Consider the following 19,615-nt stretch of genomic DNA (forward strand, 5'->3'; position numbering starts at 1 on the left):
TTCATCCTTTGAATGATTTTATTTGCATTTACAAAAGAAGTTGACAGCATGCATATTACAGGATGCTGAATTCCCTGTGGAGGCAAACATGATCCAGCTCAGCACTCTTCCTGAAACATGGCCTAGGTAGTGGCTTCCAGGCTGGCCTTTTTGCATGCTAGTGTCTGTCCTTCAATACTGTGTGGGCCAGCAACTACAGACCTCTGGGAGAAAACTGAATGCTAGCGCATCTGCAGAACACCCCAAAACACAGACTGGGGGATCAGGAAAACCACATGTTCACACATTCTGATCACTTCAGTAACCATGGAATTCCAGAGGGCTTCATACAGTATACATATCTAGATTTCCTTAAAGGGCTTTCCTCAAAGAAAAACAGAACCTCCTTGTATTAACCATGGCAGCTTGCAGGGTTTCCTTCCTGCAAGATTATCACATACTAACAAGGTATGACCCAGCTACAGAAAAATGCTGTGGACAGGGGTTCTCAGACCAGATCCCTGCTACCAATCTACAGTGTGCATGGAGCAAGTAACCCTATGAGGCTCCTTTCTCTGTCTCAGCAAAACAGGCTTGGACTGGACCTTACTGCCTTATACTGGTTTGTTGTGACAGTGACATAAGGTGAGGGGTGAAAGGAAGGAAAGTTGTATGAGTCAAGAGAAAGCCATTATCAGGCCATGGCTGTCTAGGACAGTGTCTGTCCCCAAGCTAAGGATAGCCCCTCCTGGGAGCACTTGTGGAGCAGTTGAAGGTGCTAATACTTTTTGGATGAAGTGTAGCCAGAGAACTGGCATCCAACAAATACTTTGTATCCGTGCTGCTTTGCACTTGGTTAAAGACCCTAGGGTCATGATTTTCCTGGGGTTTGCTTCCTTCATTTTACAGACAAGGAAGAGGACAGTACGAGTTTAAACAGTATCTCTAAGGTCATGTGATCTGAGAAGAGCTGGATCAAAATGGAAGTTTCCCTGAGCTCAGGCCTAATACCCACCTACCACCTTGCACTGTTTCTTCAAGCTAGGCTGGAGAGATCTGCTCTCACTCTAGGAAGAGCTAACCTCACACCTACTGTCAGGAGTAGTCTTAGCTAGATGCTAATTCTATCTATTGCTCACTGGCTTGGGCATTGGGGTCAGCATGCGTTTTCAGAGCATTTTTGGCCCTTTTGTTGCTTGCATTTGCATCTTTATATCCCAGAAAGTTCACTGACTTTTAACTTTAGCTGAAGACAAACCTTCATTAACCTGCTGTTAGCAGAAGCTTGGAGATCCAGGTTCTTGCCAGTCTTATTCCCTGTGGTCAGGGCCCTATTTCTCAACCAAGGATGAAAAGGTCCAGCGCCTTTGGAGTCTAGGGTTGGTGAGTAGAAATACAGAGACTTGACTCCTTGTAGGATTCTATTCTCTGAAGACTAGAGAACATTGTAGCTAGCTGTGCCAAAGATTTGGGCACTTGGTATGTATTTGTCAACTGCATCTCACAGTCTGAGGCATCTTTTGTCCAAAGCCCTTTGCAGAGTCCTGTATGTGGGGTTACAAAATAAGGGTAACTTCGAGGATCAATATTGGGGGAAGGGAAAAATCATGGACACACTCTAGAAGTAAGCCTTGTTCTCTAGACTCTTCTTCTCAAACTTTTGCTTGAGCTCAGAGACCAGAGAGGACTGGATGGGGACTCCCACAGGCTTGGGCGTGGGTAACTGTTGGGGTGCCTGTGGGGTGAGGGATCCAGAGACAGTTGGCACTGTCTGTTGGGCCACTGTGCTGGATGCCATTTTGGGGGGTGGAGGGAGAGCTGGTGCTGTGGGGAGCACTGTGATTCCTGCTCTGCTGTTATTGCAGTTCTCATTGGGAGGATCATCTTTGAGTATAAACTTGTTAGCAGCCTTGGTCCTCCTGAATTTGAGCCACTCTATGCGAACTGTGTGGGGCGCAGGGCTGGGCCTTCTACGGAGCACTCGCCGCACAGGCAGGACCTTGTTGGACTTCTTGTTCCGCCAGAAGGTGGCTGTGGAGATGAGCACGGTTATGGCCACAACAATGGCCATGACACCAGCTAACACACCCACAGCCTTCATGGGATTGTCCTTGGTCTGTATCAGGAAAGCAGCCATGGAGCCTCGGGACAGCGTCTGGAAGAGAAATTCACCCTGTGATCAACTGCTTCCTCCTCTTCCCTGGATGACAGTGATTGTATGAGTTTCCCTGAACCTGAGAGGTTTAGTATCTTGCTCCAAGGCACCCCTTTGAGAACCTCAGGCAAACTAAAAATGAGACAGACCACAATAACCCTCTTCAGATTTCAAAGTTCTGCTTTCCTGGAGTGTTTCCTTGAAACAGCAGAATATTGCTTGTCTTTGATTGCAGGGAGGCCTGAAAAACCAAGTGAACCAGAAACCTCTTAAGAGACGAGTTCCTGCCAGACACTGAGCTGAGAACTACACATAATGATTTTACTTCTACTTTCCAGCACAGGAAAGGTAATGGAGGCTTAGATAGCCCAGAGTCACACCACTCGTTAAGACTGAAACTAGAATTTCAATTTTATTCGCAAGCCTGTGAGTTTGAGTTCACAGAAATTGCATGATAGGATTCAGTATCCTTTGGCAGACCACAGCCTTGTACTCACCTCTGGGTCTGTGATGTCGATCTTAAGTAAGGCTGTTGTGCTGAAGGATGGGGAGCCTCGGTCCTTGGCCTGCACCTGCAGGGACCACGTGTAGTCCCCACTGGGCGTGAAGTTGTGTAGGGCCTCTAAGGAGCGGATGGAATTCTTGAGCCTGATCTCCCCGGTCTGTGTATCAATGTCAAACACATTGGCTGGCTCTGCATGGGTGATGGAGTAATCCACCAAGTTGTTTGGCTCCTCTGCATCCTGGTCTGTGGCCTGGGAGAGGGAGGGAGTCACTTGGGAAGATATCTGTGCACATTGGCTAAATGAGTATATAAAGTGGGGCTTTCTGGGTTGATGGGAAAGGATTCCATACCTATTTGCAGTAGATGGAGGTAGGGAAAGAGAATGAATGTGCTACTCTGAGCCATGGTCAGTGTTAGGCCCTGCCCTGTGTTGCAGCTTCACTCTCAGAGTAAGTCTATAGAATGGGGTTTAGTGATTCCTTATTATATATGCAAAGATGAAAGCTTGGGTCCAGGATGAAGTGGAAGGGGGATACCTTCCACAGGTCTGTTGGAATTCAGAACGCACGCCTTCTCTTCGTTGATAAGATAATGTGCTGTGGGAATAACATGCTTTGAAAGCAGGCATGTCAGTTCTGTGAATTCAGGCAAGCCCAACACCAAGGCCCTCCAAACATGAGGTGTTTCATTAGTGATACCTTTTTTCTTAGGGGAGTTTTCTATTTGGGGTGGAGAAGAAGCTATGTAAAATGTCATGTAGTCTATTGCCCTTAGCAGGATACATTTATTTTAAGTTAAATTTGTATGGCCCAATCGGAGGTGCTCAGCTGCCTCTGAAACTCACCTCAATTTTCACTGGGGTCCCCAGCACCATTGTCTTCTCCTGGATGCTCTGTACAAACTGGGGGTAATGGTCATTGACATCCAACAGAGTGACAAACACCTCAGCCAGGCTGTACCTCCCATCCATATCTTCTGCCTTCACATAAAAGTTGAACCTTGAAGTGCTCTCAGCATCCAGGGTGGCCCAGGGCTGAGTATAGATGAGTCCAGTGGACGGGTGAATCAAGAACCTGCCAGACACAGAAGGTGGAAAGCCTGGGGACTCAGCATACCTGTACATTCACGCCCCTGCCTACACACACATCCGTGCCTGCAGTTACAAGATACATCCAAAGTCCTCAATGAGACATTGGATAGCTTCTCCAAGCATCCCACCTGCTCCTCTCCCATCCTTATGAGCTGACTCTAGGGGACAGATCCAGCTGTTGATTATTGAGTTCAACAACCCAAATCATAGCCTAATACTCCTTGCCCCTGTCCTGTCACAGCCACAGCCCACACCCATCTTATTCCTGCTCACCTGCCTTTTGAGGTCACTACCTATGCTCTAGGCTATGACCACAATGTTCTCTTTTTCCTGTCACCTCAGTAGTGTCCCTTATCTTCACCTCAGACTATCCATGGTTTACTTTCTTTCCTTATTCTGTACCCTGGGATGCTTACATCCCTAATTTAGCTCTTATCCTTTTCCAGGTGGTTCCTGCCACAAGAAGAGACTCCCTTCACCTAAAGCCCCATAATAAACTCCTTGCCTGCAGCTTTGTCTGGGGTTCTGGATCTACTTACAGGTCTGACCCGGACCCATAGATGGAATACTGGACTTCGCCCCATGGTCCTGTATCTGGATCCACAGCCTGGAAAAAACAGAAAGCTCCTAATGGCACCAGCACTGTGGTGAGGCATGGCAGTTCCTGTAGCTGAAGGCAACTCACAGTGGAAATATGGCAGAGCCTAGCGTGTGTCCAGCTGGAGAGAAAGTGGCCTGTAGGCTGCATCCTACTTTTCTTCCGGGAGGTGTCAAATATAAGAGAACCCAAAAGGCTTAAATCTGGAAGATATTGGTTCTGCTTTCATAAATGTAGGGGAGAGAGGGATGGAATTCAGGTCCTTTGCTTGGGGTTTGCACATATATCCCGCTTATAACTAGTAGGAAGTGGCCACGCTGCTTCTATAACACATGGCAAAGATAAGGATATACAGCCTTATGAGCAGATGATAAGAGATGCTGCCTTCTGTCATGGTGTAATAGTCCTCCCGTGTCTGTTACATAAGAAGTGAGGGAAGACACAGCCTACCATTAGGTGAAGAATCAGAGACTAGAAGGGGCACACCGAATGACTGTAGACCTTGTGAGCCAGTCCCCAACCTACTGTGACAGCCACCACATTGGAGCCCCCTGGGGCATTCTCTGGAATCCTGGCGATGTAGTAGTGAGAGGTGAACTTGGGGACGTTGTCATTGGTGTCCAGAAGCTGGATTACAATGTCTGCTGTGGAACTGAACTTCTCCGGGGTATTCACTTCAATGGCCAGGAGCTAGAGAAAGACCCGGAAAAACTTTTGTCTGGGTGGGCAGTTATCCCACTAAGAGCCCACTGTCACCTCTCGCCTTAGACCTGGCCTTACAGCCTTGTGCTCATCTCTCCATCTTTTGTTGCTGTTGTGTTGCACCTTTTCGGAGTTCTGGTTCTTATTACATTCTTCAGCCTTAAACTTACAATCCTTCCTCCTTAGCCTCCTGACTGCTATGATTACATGCATGTAGCACCGCATCCAACGTGTACCCCATCGTTTCTATATCTCCTGGGGTGTCATCCCTGCTCCCATCTTCACAGTCTCACATCATCCCTCCCTCATGAGTCTGAAATGCTAATGTCCTTATCACTCTCATTGGTATTTGTACTTGGGCCTGGGATAGCTACTGTTGTTTTCTAGTTCTTTGGATCTACATATTTCTTTGTAATGCAGTTGTTCTTATACATTTATTTTTCTGGATACAAACCAGTATAGTTTATAAGGTTTATAAAGTTTTCTCACCAAAGGAAATTCTAGGTAAGGGTTAACTTGGCTTGACTAGACAAAGTGGCACATGAGTACTATCTCAGTACTCAGGACATGGAGGCAGGGAGATTGTGAGTTTGAGGTCAGCCTGGGCTACACAATGAGCTCCAGGTTAGCCTGGGCTATATGGCAAGACTCTGTGTTAAAAGAAACAAACAAACAAACAAACAAAAAACACAACCAAAAACTACAATGAAAAAGCTTGAGTTAGGTGGGATGGCATTAAAGTCTTCATTGTCTTAAGGAGGATTCGAATTTTTTAAAGCCAGGAACACCCTCCTATCCTTTCCTTCCTTAGATCCTTCTGTGAAAACTTGCATTTTTTAATTTAAGTTTTGCATATTTCTCATTAGGGTAATTCATATGAATGTTGCTTTAGTTTCTTTTGTGAAAGTGTTGTTTATTCCATTATATTCACATTCTCTACCCCTCCTTCACTCCGTGAGGAAACCATTGTGTTTGGAGTGGTGACTCTGTGTTGTGGTTTTAATTTATTTATGAGTCTTCCAATCATTTCTCTTAGATTTTTCTAAGAAAATAATCCCATGTTTTCTAACAAAACAATACTCCTCTTAGCTCCCCCTTTCGAAACATGGCAAACTATATTGGTAACGTACTCTTGACTCCCCAGTCGTTACATTCCCAAACCAGAGGTGGTTTGGAAGCTGGCACCCCAGTAAGGACAAGGCTATGAGCCCTTTGCAGAAGCTGTGGGTGGGACATCTCCACCCTCATCCTCAACCTAACTCCAGTTTTGCACATGCATGCAAGATGGGCAGGGACTCTTTCGGCTGAATAGAACCACTCAGGGATGGGGGTCACAGTGATCCCCCCACACTGAATTCAGACAGTGGTGTGAGCTAGCCTACTCCCAATCCAACTTTCCATTCATGGCAGCGTGAAGCATGGCCTACCTTGAAGGTTAACAACTTAGACTTTTCAAAGTCAATGGCGGCCGAGTTTTCCACTATGATGGTAACTTGAGCTTCATTCAGTACTGTCTGTGGCACCACACGGAAGATGCCTCCAGGTCCCACCAGCCGTAAGTTGAATTTGGCATTGGCTCCCTGGGCAGTGTAGTTTGAAGAGAGGAAATAAAAGATAAATGAGAATAGAAATGCATTATATATTTGGGCTAGGGGAAAAGCCCTTACATATCCTAAGCAGTAATAGTCTTTGTAGAGGTGAGTTGATTAAGGATCAGACTTAGCAGCACGTGATGATTAAGCAAGGTAAGACGTGAAGAAGGCCCGGTCTGTGCTGAGCATGGGAGGAGGCAGAGAAATTTACAGATGTGCAGATCTGACGCTGAGGAAGATCAGATGCTGAGAGCCTTTTTTCTTTTTCTTTTTGGCCTGGCTAATTACTTTGTAAGTGATTATGACTGTCTAATCAGATAGTATGGGACTGACTGCCATCCTTCTGCTACCTTTTAGTTGCACCATATTGTTTTATTCCTTTTGTAACTTGCCTGAGCCCTCTCACTGAAACAAACATTGACGCAGACCCAATTTCAAAGGCACAGGGACACACCTGGTCAGAGTCATTGACAGTGATCTTGAGCCCACGAAGGATCTCCCCCTGGGGTGGGTGCTCATACATGGATATTTCAAACTTGTTCTGGGGTCCACTCTCTCCATAGAAGGTTGGAGGGTGGTTGTTGAGGTCCACAATCCTGATGGTGACTGGGACCATGGCCTGAGCGCCTGGGCTTCCTGGAGAGCTGATCTCCATCACCTTCAATGGAAACAGATGGCTATGGTTGTGGGGCAGGCAGACTGTTACTGGTCCCAAGAATGTTTTCTCCTGGTATTCATACCCTGGTAATTCCTCTCTTTAAGTGTGGCCTGGCCTGACAAATTGTTTTGACTGACAGCTTGATTAGGTTTCAAGAGATTATAATTCCATTCTGCTAGCTGAATTTCTCTTTCCCAAGGCTTTTATGAAGCAGACTGCTATGCTAGAGAGTCTAAGGATGGGATAAGGAACTAATTGTGACCCATACACAACAGCTACCAAGCAACTGAGTCAGACAAAAAAAAGTGAACCAGACAGCCAATCCTTCCCCAGCTAAGCCTCAAGTGAGATCCCAGGCCTTACTACCTGACTGCAGCTACATGAATGACTTGGAATCCAAGATCTAGCCAAACTGGACCTGGACTCCCTACTCCACACACTGCATGAGATGAATGTACACTGTCTCAAGCCACTAAGTTTGGGGTGATTTCTCACAAAGTATTAGCTAACTCATATAGGCTGTAAAGCCAAGACTGAGTGTTCATATGCACCCCACAAAACAAACTTCCTCTTTCCAGGGCCCCTTTCCTGTGTTATATAAGGATGTCCTGCTTCTAAGAAGATATCCTAAAATAGTGTTTCTCCATCTTCCCAGTGCTGGGACACTTTAATACATCTCCTTATGTTCTGATGACCCCAACCACAAAATTATTTTTGCTATTTCATAACTAATTCTGCTACTGTTATGAACTATAATGTAAATATTTGTGTTTTCCCATTGGAAAAGACCATTGTATTTTGGGAGTCATGGCCCACAAGTTGAGAACTACTGCTCTAAAATGACCCTCCCAGTCTCCATTCCACACCTGTCTGTCACTCATTCCTTCTCAGGAGCCTTTGCATGCTATTCCTCTTTCCTGTCCCACTTAGTTCTTACCCATTCCCCTTTAGATTTTTTACACACACTTCCACACTGGCTCTAGCGCTACCACCTTAGCTTGAGAGGCTCAGCTCCCTTGGTTATGTGACTTGGCAAATTCTCACTTATTTCTTCAGTCCCTGATGTTTCCTCCACCTGCTCCCCACAGCCTCCTCTCCCTTAGCCTCTGATGCTCCGCAGATGTAGACTTTGCCAACGGCTCCTCCCTTGACACTACCATCCTCTCGGGGGAATATCTTGTTCCTTCCATGCCTGTCCTAGTTCTGCTTTAGTTGATGTCACAGAACACCCTGACTAAAAGAAACCTGGGAGAAAAAGGGGTTTATTCTCGCTTATTGTTTCAGGTAGTTAACTCACTGATGGGAAGTTCCATTAGCAGCTGGTCACATCACGTTCACAGTCAAGAGTGAAAGGAGTGTATGTGCTCATGTTGCTGGCTTGCTCCTGTTTAGAACACATCTAGCTTTCTCTTTCCCTACTTGTATTGAGTCCAGGGCCAAGGCGTTAAAATTACGCTCCTTCTGCATTGCCATTAATCCTGCTCGTCTCTCTTTGCGAGTGTTCACTGCAGCCTGATGTAGGTGTTCCTTGGAGTAACATTTCAATCCCTCCCCAGACTGAGCCCTTGGGTCTTATCTCTTTTGTTGCTCTCCAGGACTGGAGACTGGGTGGGACAAACTGAAATAACGTGGTGTCACCTGTACATGAATCTCATACACCTCTTTCCGGAGCTGGGCAGGGCTCTGAAGGACGGAGATGGCTCCAGATGTCTCATTAATTTCAAAGACTCCATCACTCTCTGTCACAGAAAAATGGCCTGCAGTTTAGCACAAGGGCACAGGCAGGGGAGTAATACCACATATTCCTCTAGCCTCTTGCAGGGAGGGGGGTTGTAAGTTCTCATAGATTGTAATTCTAAGCACCATCTGTGTCTTACCCTCTCAGAGGGGCCAAGGAACTTGTCTAAGGTCCCTTAGCCATTAAAGATCTGGACTTGAACTTTTTTATGGCCTTTTCTTATACACAATAGTGTGTCTGTGTGTGTGTGTCTGTGTCTGTGTGTGTGTGTGTTTGTATAAAGGGAAACAAGAAGAGCTAAGGAGAGAAGGAGATAAGAATAGGAAGATGAAGAGAGGGGAATGGAAGGAGGGGGAGAAAAGGACAGAAAGAAGAAGGAGCAGATGTAGGGTATAAAGGAGAGGTGAGGAGGGGCATGGGGTGAGTGTGCTGTAACTGGGGGATGGTTTCAGAGGGCGTGGGGAGGGATGCCACCTAGAAAGAGTGTCATTCAATTATCTGCCCAAGTCAAAAAGAAAAGAAAAAGGGCGAGGACAAAACATAGCAATCCTAAAAGTGTGAGAAATGTTGCTGCTCATGCTACTGTCGATTGTGCCCAGGGCAAAGAAAGAGAGTGTACAGGGCTCTCAGGAGGGTGTAATGACAAGCAGGGCTAGAGCAAAGTTGTCATTTGAGGGGACTGGCCTCACCCCTGCCCCCAGCTTCTTGTCATCCAGGTCCCATAGGTGAGGAGACCAGGTTCCCGTTGCCCAGAATCAGAGCTGTGGCAGAGAGTTGCCCTTACTTACCATTCAAGAGCCTGTAGAGGATGCGGTTGGGTTTGCCTCGGTCCCCGTCTATGGCAACCACCGTCAGCACCTCGGAGCCCTTGGAGAACAGAGGCCACTGTCTGAGGCTGATGATGAGGTAGGTATTTCCTCTAACCCAACACTGCCCGGTCATGGGGATATCATCCCACTCAGGAAAAGAGCTAGGCTTTGGGTGGCTCGGAAGGTAACCTTGCTGTGACCTGCTTAGGGCTTGCTGCACCTGGCCTAAGGGAACCATCTGAGTGAGCTTCACCACACCCTTCCCCGCTCCTCCCGATCAAAACCGTGAGTTTGCAGAAACCCTGGGCCGCCTAACTGATTCCTAGCAAGCCTCTCTGGGGTGATGCTGGCTAGCATGTGGGGAGTCCAGCGATCCCCAGAGAGCCACACAAGGAACACTGTCTAAGGAGATTCAGCCACTCACCGGAAGGGTGTCCTCGTATACATAACCATAGTAAGGTGTACCCACGAAAATAGGGGCCGTGTCTTGAACATCTTCCACATTGATGGTGACGGTGGTGATGGCTGAGAACGTCACATCAGCCCCTCGGAGCCTGCCCCCACCATCCTGGGGAGAAATTGGCCAAAGAAAGGTGAAGACAAGCCGGCCTCAGGGTGACAGGCTCCACTTGAATGAGACTCCTGCCACTTCCTGGCTGTGAACCCAGCTGGCCCCTTTCACTGTCTGTTTGCTTTTGGGTCTCTGGAGTCTATTCTCCTTTCTAAGCGGTGTTGGGCATGCCAAAGAAATGATGCATGGAAGTTTTAAGTCGGTGTCTGGCAGGTTTCTTTGAATACAGGGTTAATTAACTCTCCAGGTATGTGTGATAGTGCCAGAGGAGAAGGTATCAGACCTAAATCCTTGCTCTTAGCTGGAAACCAAGTCTCAAGCAACTCCTAAGACTCTTCCACATGTCCAGTCTATGCTGGAGCCCAGGGGGTCCCAGAAACATGACTTGGGCCTTCCTCTCTTTAAGAGTAAAGGAACTGAGCAGCTAGCAGGTAGAGTGGCACCCAGCCTCCTGGTACAGACCAGGAAGGTGGCCTATGGCAAAGCAATGAGCTGAAAGGCAGCTTCCTGCAGAAGAATCCAACAGGCCTAATGGGACAGCTGGCTTTTCCTTTTCCCTGGGGCAAGAGGCTTGGGAGAGCACCTGCTGACTCCCAACTTCCCACCAAGTACTTTACAAACTCAAGTGAGGGGCATCACTACACTTCAAAAATTGGCACTTGAGGAAACTGGGCTGAGGGAAGGTAGTCTTTGGCATAGCAAGGAATAGCCGCATGAGCCAGCCTAGCCAGCGAGAGGGAGGCAGTGGAGGTTATAAGAGGGACACAAATCTCTGTGTCATGGCTATCTAGGCTGTGAAGGGACCTAACTGTTAAGTTTCTAGGCAGTCATATGGTATCCTCCAGAAGGAAATGTGGCCTCTCTAGCCTAAAGACACCAGCCTTCCTAGAATATGTGTTCAAGCAGAAGAAATTCCACAGCTGCCTCCTGGGTCCTCTTTGCCCACATTGTGTCTCCTGCTCCTAAAAATACCCACTCCTTCAGAGAACCTCACTGTGCTCTAACCTAGCAAAGACTGAAGTTACTACGGAAAGTTCCCCCTATATCTTCCTTTGTTACCTTGGCAACCACAGTGACAAAATGAGCCCTCGACTTCTCATAGTCCAGTGTGGCCCCAGCCTGGAGGCGCAGCACACCGCTGTGGCGGTCCACGGTGAACTTGGAGGAGTGTAGGTTCTGTAAAATTAAGGAACAGCTGAACTCGGGGAGGAGCCAGGCCACACCGGGAGTTCTTGCTCTGATGAGTGAGGGATTCATTTGCCTTCCTTGCAGAAACTCTGGCTTCCAGGCTTAGTTTCCAAGTTCAAGACCCCTGCCTGTATGAACTCAAGGTTTTCCTTCATCAGTATTTCTCAGTCTTTCTACACCTTCAGTCAAAACCAGCTCATTCCCTCCCAGAGAAACCTGCTCACTTGTAGCAGGAAGAAACATTTAAAGAATGTTCTGACACGGCTGAAGCTGAGGTGTAAGTGTAGTAGCGGAAGAGAGAGATCTGGGGACCTTTCAACCATACCAGGTAAATGGCTGTGGAAATTATGTGTAGTATCTAACAGGAGATGGGGAGTGACCAGGAACAGGCCATAAAAGCATGTGCCTCAGCTCTTCCGGTTGGGGAAGGCCAGGAAATAGGCTCCAGATACTGGAATGAGAGCTTTACACATTTTTAATCCTCATGATGGTTGAATAAGCAAACCAATGCTTCTCTTTCCCATCTTACACATGAGAAAGCTCAAGTAGAAGAGTTAAGAAGTATGTTGGAAGAATATGAGTGGTCAGTGTGTGTTTGTGGGCAAGGGTCTCTAGTTGCTATGAGTTCAGAGTATTTCTCTAGAACTAGTAGTTTCAGCCATGATGCTGTTATTTCTTTGAGAATCCTAAGAGCAGCTGAGCAAATATGGAAAGAAGAGGAATTGTGCAAAAACAGCAGCCATGTGAGGGTGGACAGATGCTCCTGGGAGACCAGGAGAAGGTAGAGGTTTGGGGAGAAGACTCTATCTTTGCCAACACAGCAAAAATGGATAGGAGTGAGTGTTGTGGCATCCTGGCTTTCTTTTTGGCATAGGTCCTTCTCCTCTTTCCTATTGACCTCTTGCATCCTGTGTGGGTTCTAAGTAGCCATGATTTCTTTAAGGAAAGGATTGGGGAGAGTAGAGAGCTGAGGGTAGAATCCTAGAGAGAGGAAGGGGCTGGGCCAACTCTGAGGAAGCCAAGATAGATCTACTAGGGGAAGAGGTTTTTTATCTCTTTTTGGTCTTCAACCCTGTGGGGTACCCTTGAGAACAGAACAGAAACACTGTTGAGCATGTGGGGGCTAGCTGGTGATGGAAGTGGGGGACCCAGGTGTCCTCTCCATCTCAAGGCCCTGGCTGCATCCTGTGTCCCAGGATGTTACCTGTAGGAAGTAGCTGACACTGCCTCCAGAGCCCGTGTCCTTGTCCTCTGCATGGACCTTAAAGATGCTGCTCCCAGCAGGTATGTTCTACGGGTCACATACAGAGAAAGGTCAGTGTTTGTGACAAGACCATGGGCCAGAGGCATGGGGGCCATGGGCCAGAGGGATCAGCAAGTGACTATAGAGTGGTGAGGAGGAGGTGACAAACAAAGTGCCCAGCAGAAATAGAAAGGCACAAGGACAGAAGCAGAGGGAGTGGATACAAGGAAAAAGGAGGAAAAGGAGGTGGGACAGGAAGTCAGAGATGTCCTCCAAGGGAGAGTGAGAAGCAAAAACTAGGCCCCTAAGAACTAAAGATTTAAATATGAAATACTCATTTATAAACAAAGACATAGTTCATAAGCAGACATATTCAGGACCATAAACATGGACATATTCAGGATCACCTGAACACACACACACACACACACACACACACACACACACACACACACAGTTTACAGCAAGAATGAAGTATCTTCACCCCTGGCTTGACTTAGAAAAGAAGTTTTTTGATATGTGTTTGTGTATGTGTGTGCACTTGCGCGCATGCTACAGAACTTATATGCAGGTCAGAGGACAACTTGCAAGAGCTGATTCTCTCTTTCCACCTTCTAGGTCTTGGGGGTCAAACTCAGATGGTCAAGCTTATTGGCAAATGCCTTTACCCACTCACCTATCTGAGTGGCCCCTTGCTAAACATTAGAAAGGAGACAATTGTTGTCTTGCATCGTAGAGCAGAAGACAAACAAGGTGACCTTTTAGAGTTTTTGGTTTGTTTGCTTGTTTATTTGTTTTTGGAAAGATAACAAATGAGTGGCGGCTATTCTTCCAGAGAATCTGGGTTCGATTCCCAGGACCCTCATAGTGGTTCTTAATCATCTGTAACACTGGCCTCTTCAGGCACTGCACACACGTGGGGCACAGATATACATTCAGGCAAAACACTTAATGCTCATAAAAATAAACAATAAAAAATTTTAAAGAGTTTATGTGAGTGACCCAGTACAGTAACTTCAAATTTTTCACTCTATCTTAAGGATTCTTTTTGTAATAGGGAAAAACTTAGGGCCTCAAGCATTATTGGCTAGTTTCTATGTCACTGAACTTTACCCTAGTCTGGAGACAGAAGGATCTCAGGTATATACAGGAGGACCAGAATTCAAGGTCATCCTTGCTACATATTAGAGGTGCGTCAACAACAAAAAGCCAAAAATTGTTTGGTTTTGGTGACCCCTTTTGGCGACACTCTTGTTTCCCAAGTAAAATGTCTACAGATACGAGTCTCCACATCCAGCTAGAAAAAAAATCAAAATAAAGGTGGAAACTATGTCTGTATGAGGCTGGAAAAATAGCTCAGTGGTTTAGAGCACTTGTTCTGGGTGCAGTTCCCAACATCCACATGGCAGCTAAGAATCGTCTGTAACTCCACTTTCAGGAGACCTGACCCCTTCTTCTGGCCTGTGCAGGCACTGCATGTATGTGGTGTACATACAGTCACATACACAGGCAATAAATAAGTAAATGTTTTTTAAAAGCTATACCTAATGGTTGAAATTTCTTATGGCAGCAGAAATTTAAAGCACACGTATCCAAATATAAGGGAATTATTTGTTCTATCTTTGTGTATGATGAGCTGCTCACTGATAGAAGCTATTAAAATAATGCTGATAACCTAAGCTTGACAATGAAGGAAAAAATGTTCTGTTATAGCAAAATAAAAAAAAAAAAAACGGGATACAGAAAGCATATTTTTAGAATCACAATTATGTCAAAAAAGGCATACAAAAACTTATGATCACACATATAAAAATATTAAAAATAAATAAACCAAAGTTTAGAGAGGTCTCAAAGTAGGGGAGTGATAATAGCTTTAAAAGGCACTTGACATTTCTACAATAACTATGCATTTACAATTATAGTGGAAATAGCAAATGGGCGCATTGAGTAATGGACAGGTGTGCTATACTCTGAGCCTTGGTCCCTTGCATAAATCTTAGGAAAGCCTTGTGGGTAGGCCATGGGTCAAAGTAGGCACTTTGTTCCTTTCCAGGGGTCCCTCACTCACCTCTGGAACCAGGATGATGTAAGGCTCCTGGATGAACCTGGGTGCCTCATCATTGGCATCTGTCACCAGTATCACAACTTTCTCAGCCACCTGAAGGTCAGAAGTTGGGGCAGGGAGACCCTTTTAGGAGATACAAAAGATGGCCTCTAAACCCCCCAGGTGTATGTTTCATATCTCTATCTCTCCCTCCCTTCCTCTTTTCTTTCCTCCTTCCCTCCTTCCTTCCTCCCTCCTTCTTCCCATCCTTCTTTTGTTTATTCATGCAACAAATATTCTTAAGCAACCTATTAATAACAAGCAATTTGTTCCACCCTAGAGACAGAGGAACTTTTGATGGTACATTCTCAGGGACCACAGTGGCTTAGATATGGGCCGGAATCAGCACATAGAGATACCATTTAGAATGAAAAATGTAACATACGAGTCCCAAAAGCAATGCCCTAAATAGAACCACCCGAGATATTATGTGCCTATGGCCTGTGCCAACATGTCTTTTGTGTTGAAGGCTGCATCCACAGGCCCTGCAAGGAGCCTGAACTGTGGAGCTGGACAGCTGGGAGCTTCTGGGACAGAAGTTCTCAACCCTTCACCACAGAGTTTTCCAGAGAGAAGAGTCAGAAACAAGCCACAGAGTAGGGGTCAATGTGCAGAGCCTAGAGGTGATGGCCACACCGGGAGTTCAGAGTACAAGAGAGTCTGGCTGGATGCTTGGCAGGATGGATGGGAGAGGAGCACCGGGAGAGGCAGATGGCACCTGACAGGGAGGCCTTGCAGGGCAACTTGGATTTCATCCTGAGGGAGATGAGTGCCAGCTGTCAGCGCGTTCACAACTGGAGAGCAGCCAGATCTACATTTCACAGTGAAAGTCATGACAGCACTCCGAATGCGGATTGGGTGGTCAGTTAGCCCCTGAGGCCTGCTGTAATCATGTCAACACTGAAGTGGCTTGCAGAAAGTAGTTGTTGTGGGAGTTGGGGAGAAGAGGGGGAACACCTGGCACCCAGGGCCAAGAGCCAGCAGCGATAGATGCTGGCAGATGGGGAGTGAACAGACAGCTTTGGGAAGATGTAGGTAAGACCCATGTGAAGCGATGCTGAGAGGATTTGATCTCTGCTTGTCTCTTTCCTTTCTTCACCTATGGCCTCACTGTGCCCCTCGAATATGGTCACCTTTATTAGGCTTTCACTGTCCTGGGCTTGCTTTGATCAGGGAGCCCCACAGCTGGAAGAGGAACTTTGCCCCTTTCAGGCTGGGAAACTGTCTGATGAAGGCTGACTCACCAGGTTCAGGCCATCCGAAATGCTGATGATGGCTTCGATCTCATCTTCCCTCTGCGAAGCAAAAAGATTGAGTGAATGTCTAGATTCTGACAAGCTGGGAGCAGCTTAGACTTGAGGTTGTGGTAAGCTGTAGCGCCATCAGAGAAGGCTGTTCTGGGGAACCCAGAAGCTGAACAAGGTGGTGCAAGGCCCATGAAGCTCCCCCTTGCCAGGTTTGGGTCTGCATTTGGGAGCGCTCTGTGGTCCAGATTAGTCCCAGAGGGTTTCTTGTGTCCCCAAGGGATGCTGTCCTGCTAGAAAGAGTGGCAACCCTGCTGTAGCCAAGAGAGAAGTCTTCCTTACTTCGCTTTTCCTCTCCCCTCTCATGTCTCTCTATACCTCTCCATACTCCAGGATTTGGCAATGGTCTGTGTTCATGGTGTCCCAAGTGTTTCCTAAGACTTGGTGGGATCTCTAGGAGGTCACTAGATCCACATGTATGCAAGGCAGTGTGCTGGCAGCAATCTGCCCTCACTGTAAAGTCCTCACCTCAGTGGTGAGTGCTCTTTTTCTCCCCAACCCCCCTTCAACCCCTGCAGCTGACCTGCAGTTTGAAGGTTTTACTGTGGAACCAGAAATCCCAGTAGCCTCACAGCCGAGATCAATTTATGTAGGCAAGTGGGGGGAAAGGAAACCTCATGCTCCAACATTCCGGGGTTCAAAGTGCTCAGAATCAGGGGTGTTTTCCAAAGTCAAATGCACTCACTCTCTCATAATCTGTGGCATTCCCTGTGTTTTGTGGGGCTTCTCCAAGGTCAGGCTTTAAAAATCCACTATGGGGGGTAGGGGGCTCTTTCAAAAATGTCTAAGAGCTTTTTGTTGTTGTTGTTGTTGTTAAATATGTTTAAAGATAAGCACAACTAACAGGTGCCATTGAAAGGATTACCACTCTTCACCCTGGAAGAATGAGGAAGTCTTTGCTAATGAGAGTCAGTCTAGGAGCAGAGCTGCAGTATGGTGGTCACCCTCTCCCTCATGTCCTTTTCCACAAAGAGCAACACAGAGGTATCTGAACACTAAGCCAGCAACAGCCCAATTCTCTCCTACACTTCTTTGTACCTCTCGGTCCAGCTCTTCCACCAGGGTGATGTTTCCAAAATTGGGATCAACAGAAAAGACACTTCTCGTGCTGGGGTCAAAGCTGATGTGGTAGGAGATAGGATCTCCCTCAGGGTCAGTCCCATTTAGGGTGTACACATGCGAACCTGGAAGGAGACAAAGGGAATATCTGGAACCTGGGACCCAACTTTTCTGAAAACAGCGGATGCTCAGAGCCAAAGATTCAATTATTAATATTCGGTGCCAAGGGGCCAGCCCCCAACCAAGCCTCACATCCGCTGCCTGCTTCCTGCTTCCTGCTTCATCTTTATTCCCAGAGCAATCAGATGTTATAATGAGCCACGTTACAGACTGTGATCTGTACTACAGCCTATGGAGAAGGTGTCTAACTGTACTGACGTTCCCTGTCCTGGAATGACTTCTCTCCCAAAAGTTGAAACTGCGGGGGACCCTGGGATCAGGAGCCAAGGAGAGCAACACAGTCATTCAGAGTCTCCTCTTAATGAGGAGACTTTCTTTTCAGGTCTGAATGCAAGCGTATCTGTTCTTCTGCTCACTTCCCAGGAACTACATAAACTGTGACAGAGTAAAGTACAGGGCATCTCAGCTGGTTGAAGTTCCTGGGTTTAAATCCTAGACACAGTAGTCTTGTGCAGGCAAATGTCTTTGCCCAAAGTCACACCCTAAAGAGCAACAAGCACCCGACAACTGTGCTTCTGAGGGAGCCAGGCAACCCTGTGTTTGGGAGACCCCAGCCCAGTCCCCAGGAGAGGTCCAGTTTGGGTCACCATAGCAGCAGTGACCTTCTTTTTTGCCATCACCCTCGGGCATTCAGAGCACAAACAGGGTACCCCCGGGAACCAACACTGTGTGGCATGGGCACGCCATAGGCTCCAGAGGAGTCCCGAGTGGGTAGTTCCACTGAGTTCTGGGAGATTAGTTCCCTCTAGCGAAAACTGTCTCTGGGAGACTGGGATGGCTGCTGTGGTCAAGGCTACTCTCTTACCTACAGGAGTGTCTTCTGGAAGGCTGAACAGGGCCATGTTTCCGTTGGTGCTGCCCACTCCATTGTCAAAGAAGTGAGGGGCAAAGTTGGCCTGGGCTACAAAAAAAAAAAAAAAAAAAAAAAAAAAAAAAAAAAAACAAAGAAAAGGAAAGAAAGAAAAAGAAACCAGAAGGACAAACAGACTCTCAGACACCCCACGGGAGCTTCACACACCAGCAAAGTAACCTGTCTGGGCCCAGCTAATGAAAAGGAGGGCTGGGGTACCGGAGAAGGGTTTGCTTGAGCTAGGATCAAGCTTTTCGGGGCCACATTTTATGGCAGGAGCCTAGAAAAACGGTGAAGGACAATATACCCCTTTAAAGAGCTCAGAGAGGTGCAGTGCACCGGGCCAAGGTCATACTTCCTGCCTTGCCTAAAGGCAGCCAGCAGAGCAAACCCCAGCCTCCCGCTGTGAGTTTGAAGGAGCCAAAAGATCTAGCGGCAGAGCCCCAGTTTGCCAGGATGCTGGCTCTTAGTCTCTGGAGAAGCGCCCAGGAAGCGTCCCATAGTCCCGTCTCGGGGCTGCAAGGCTGCTCCCTGGACAGTGCAGCCTCAGTCCCCGGGTCACCCATCCTCTCTGACCCTCGACACTCACCGAGGTAAATGCGCAGCAGCCCCAGGACCAGGGCGGCTCGTGGGCCGAGCCTCATGTCTCCGAGGACTGGTCGCAAGCCTGGCCACTGCCGAGGCGGGGTGCTGGACCTCGGAGCATGCCCTAGGCGCTAGAGGAGAGCAGAGGCGACGTCGTAGGTGGCTGAGGCGGCGGCGGTGGCAGCGGCAGTAGCGGGAGGGAGGGAGAGCGAGCCGGTGGTGCGAGGGCGCTAAGCGGATGACAGCTTTCTCGTGGATCTACACAGCTGGATGGCTCCGGTCAGACAACTAATGAGACCAATTACTGGAACCGGCTTAGTGAAGCGGGCGGGAGAACCACTTCCCTCCTGCCACGCCCTCTATGCCCTAGCAACCCAGGAGCACCAGGTGCAGAGGTGGAGCTTTGCGCATAGAGGAACTGTGTGCCTGCCCCGTCTACCTTGAGCAAGCTGCAAGAAATTCGGGGTTTCCTGGGATTTGATGTGGCTCTGGCTGCGCACGGATTCTCCCGCGTTGTTTATTAATTCATAACTGTAATTTTGCTACTGCTATGGATTGTAATGTAAATATTTTGTTTGAGGGTAGTAGGTTGGCCAGGGGGGTCGCGGCCCACAGTTTGAGAACCATACAGCTATCTACAACACAAACATGAGATCTAGTCCTGTTTTCAGACACATTTGTATACACACACACCCCATCTGCAAA

General features: G+C 47.5%; 1 protein-coding gene across 1 annotated transcript; it reads right to left on the minus strand.

The window, feature by feature from the left end:
• On the minus strand, positions 1-19,334 carry Cdhr1 (cadherin related family member 1). Its single transcript, XM_021645213.2, has 17 exons — positions 18,915-19,334; positions 18,281-18,376; positions 17,275-17,420; positions 16,177-16,227; positions 14,897-14,986; positions 12,790-12,876; positions 11,457-11,573; positions 10,251-10,394; positions 9,806-9,884; positions 8,918-9,018; positions 7,076-7,279; positions 6,457-6,609; positions 4,853-5,017; positions 4,269-4,336; positions 3,484-3,712; positions 2,632-2,889; positions 1-2,134 (listed from the first exon to the last, which is right to left on the minus strand). Exons 1-17 carry the CDS (start codon positions 18,967-18,969, stop codon positions 1,598-1,600), a joined length of 2,580 nt encoding a protein of 859 aa, XP_021500888.1. The 5' UTR covers positions 18,970-19,334; the 3' UTR covers positions 1-1,597.
• Positions 19,335-19,615: the final 281 nt, after the last annotated feature.

This window comes from Meriones unguiculatus, chromosome 9 (genome assembly GCF_030254825.1).
Source record: "Meriones unguiculatus strain TT.TT164.6M chromosome 9, Bangor_MerUng_6.1, whole genome shotgun sequence".
In the NCBI taxonomy this organism is placed as follows: Eukaryota; Metazoa; Chordata; class Mammalia; order Rodentia; family Muridae; genus Meriones; species Meriones unguiculatus.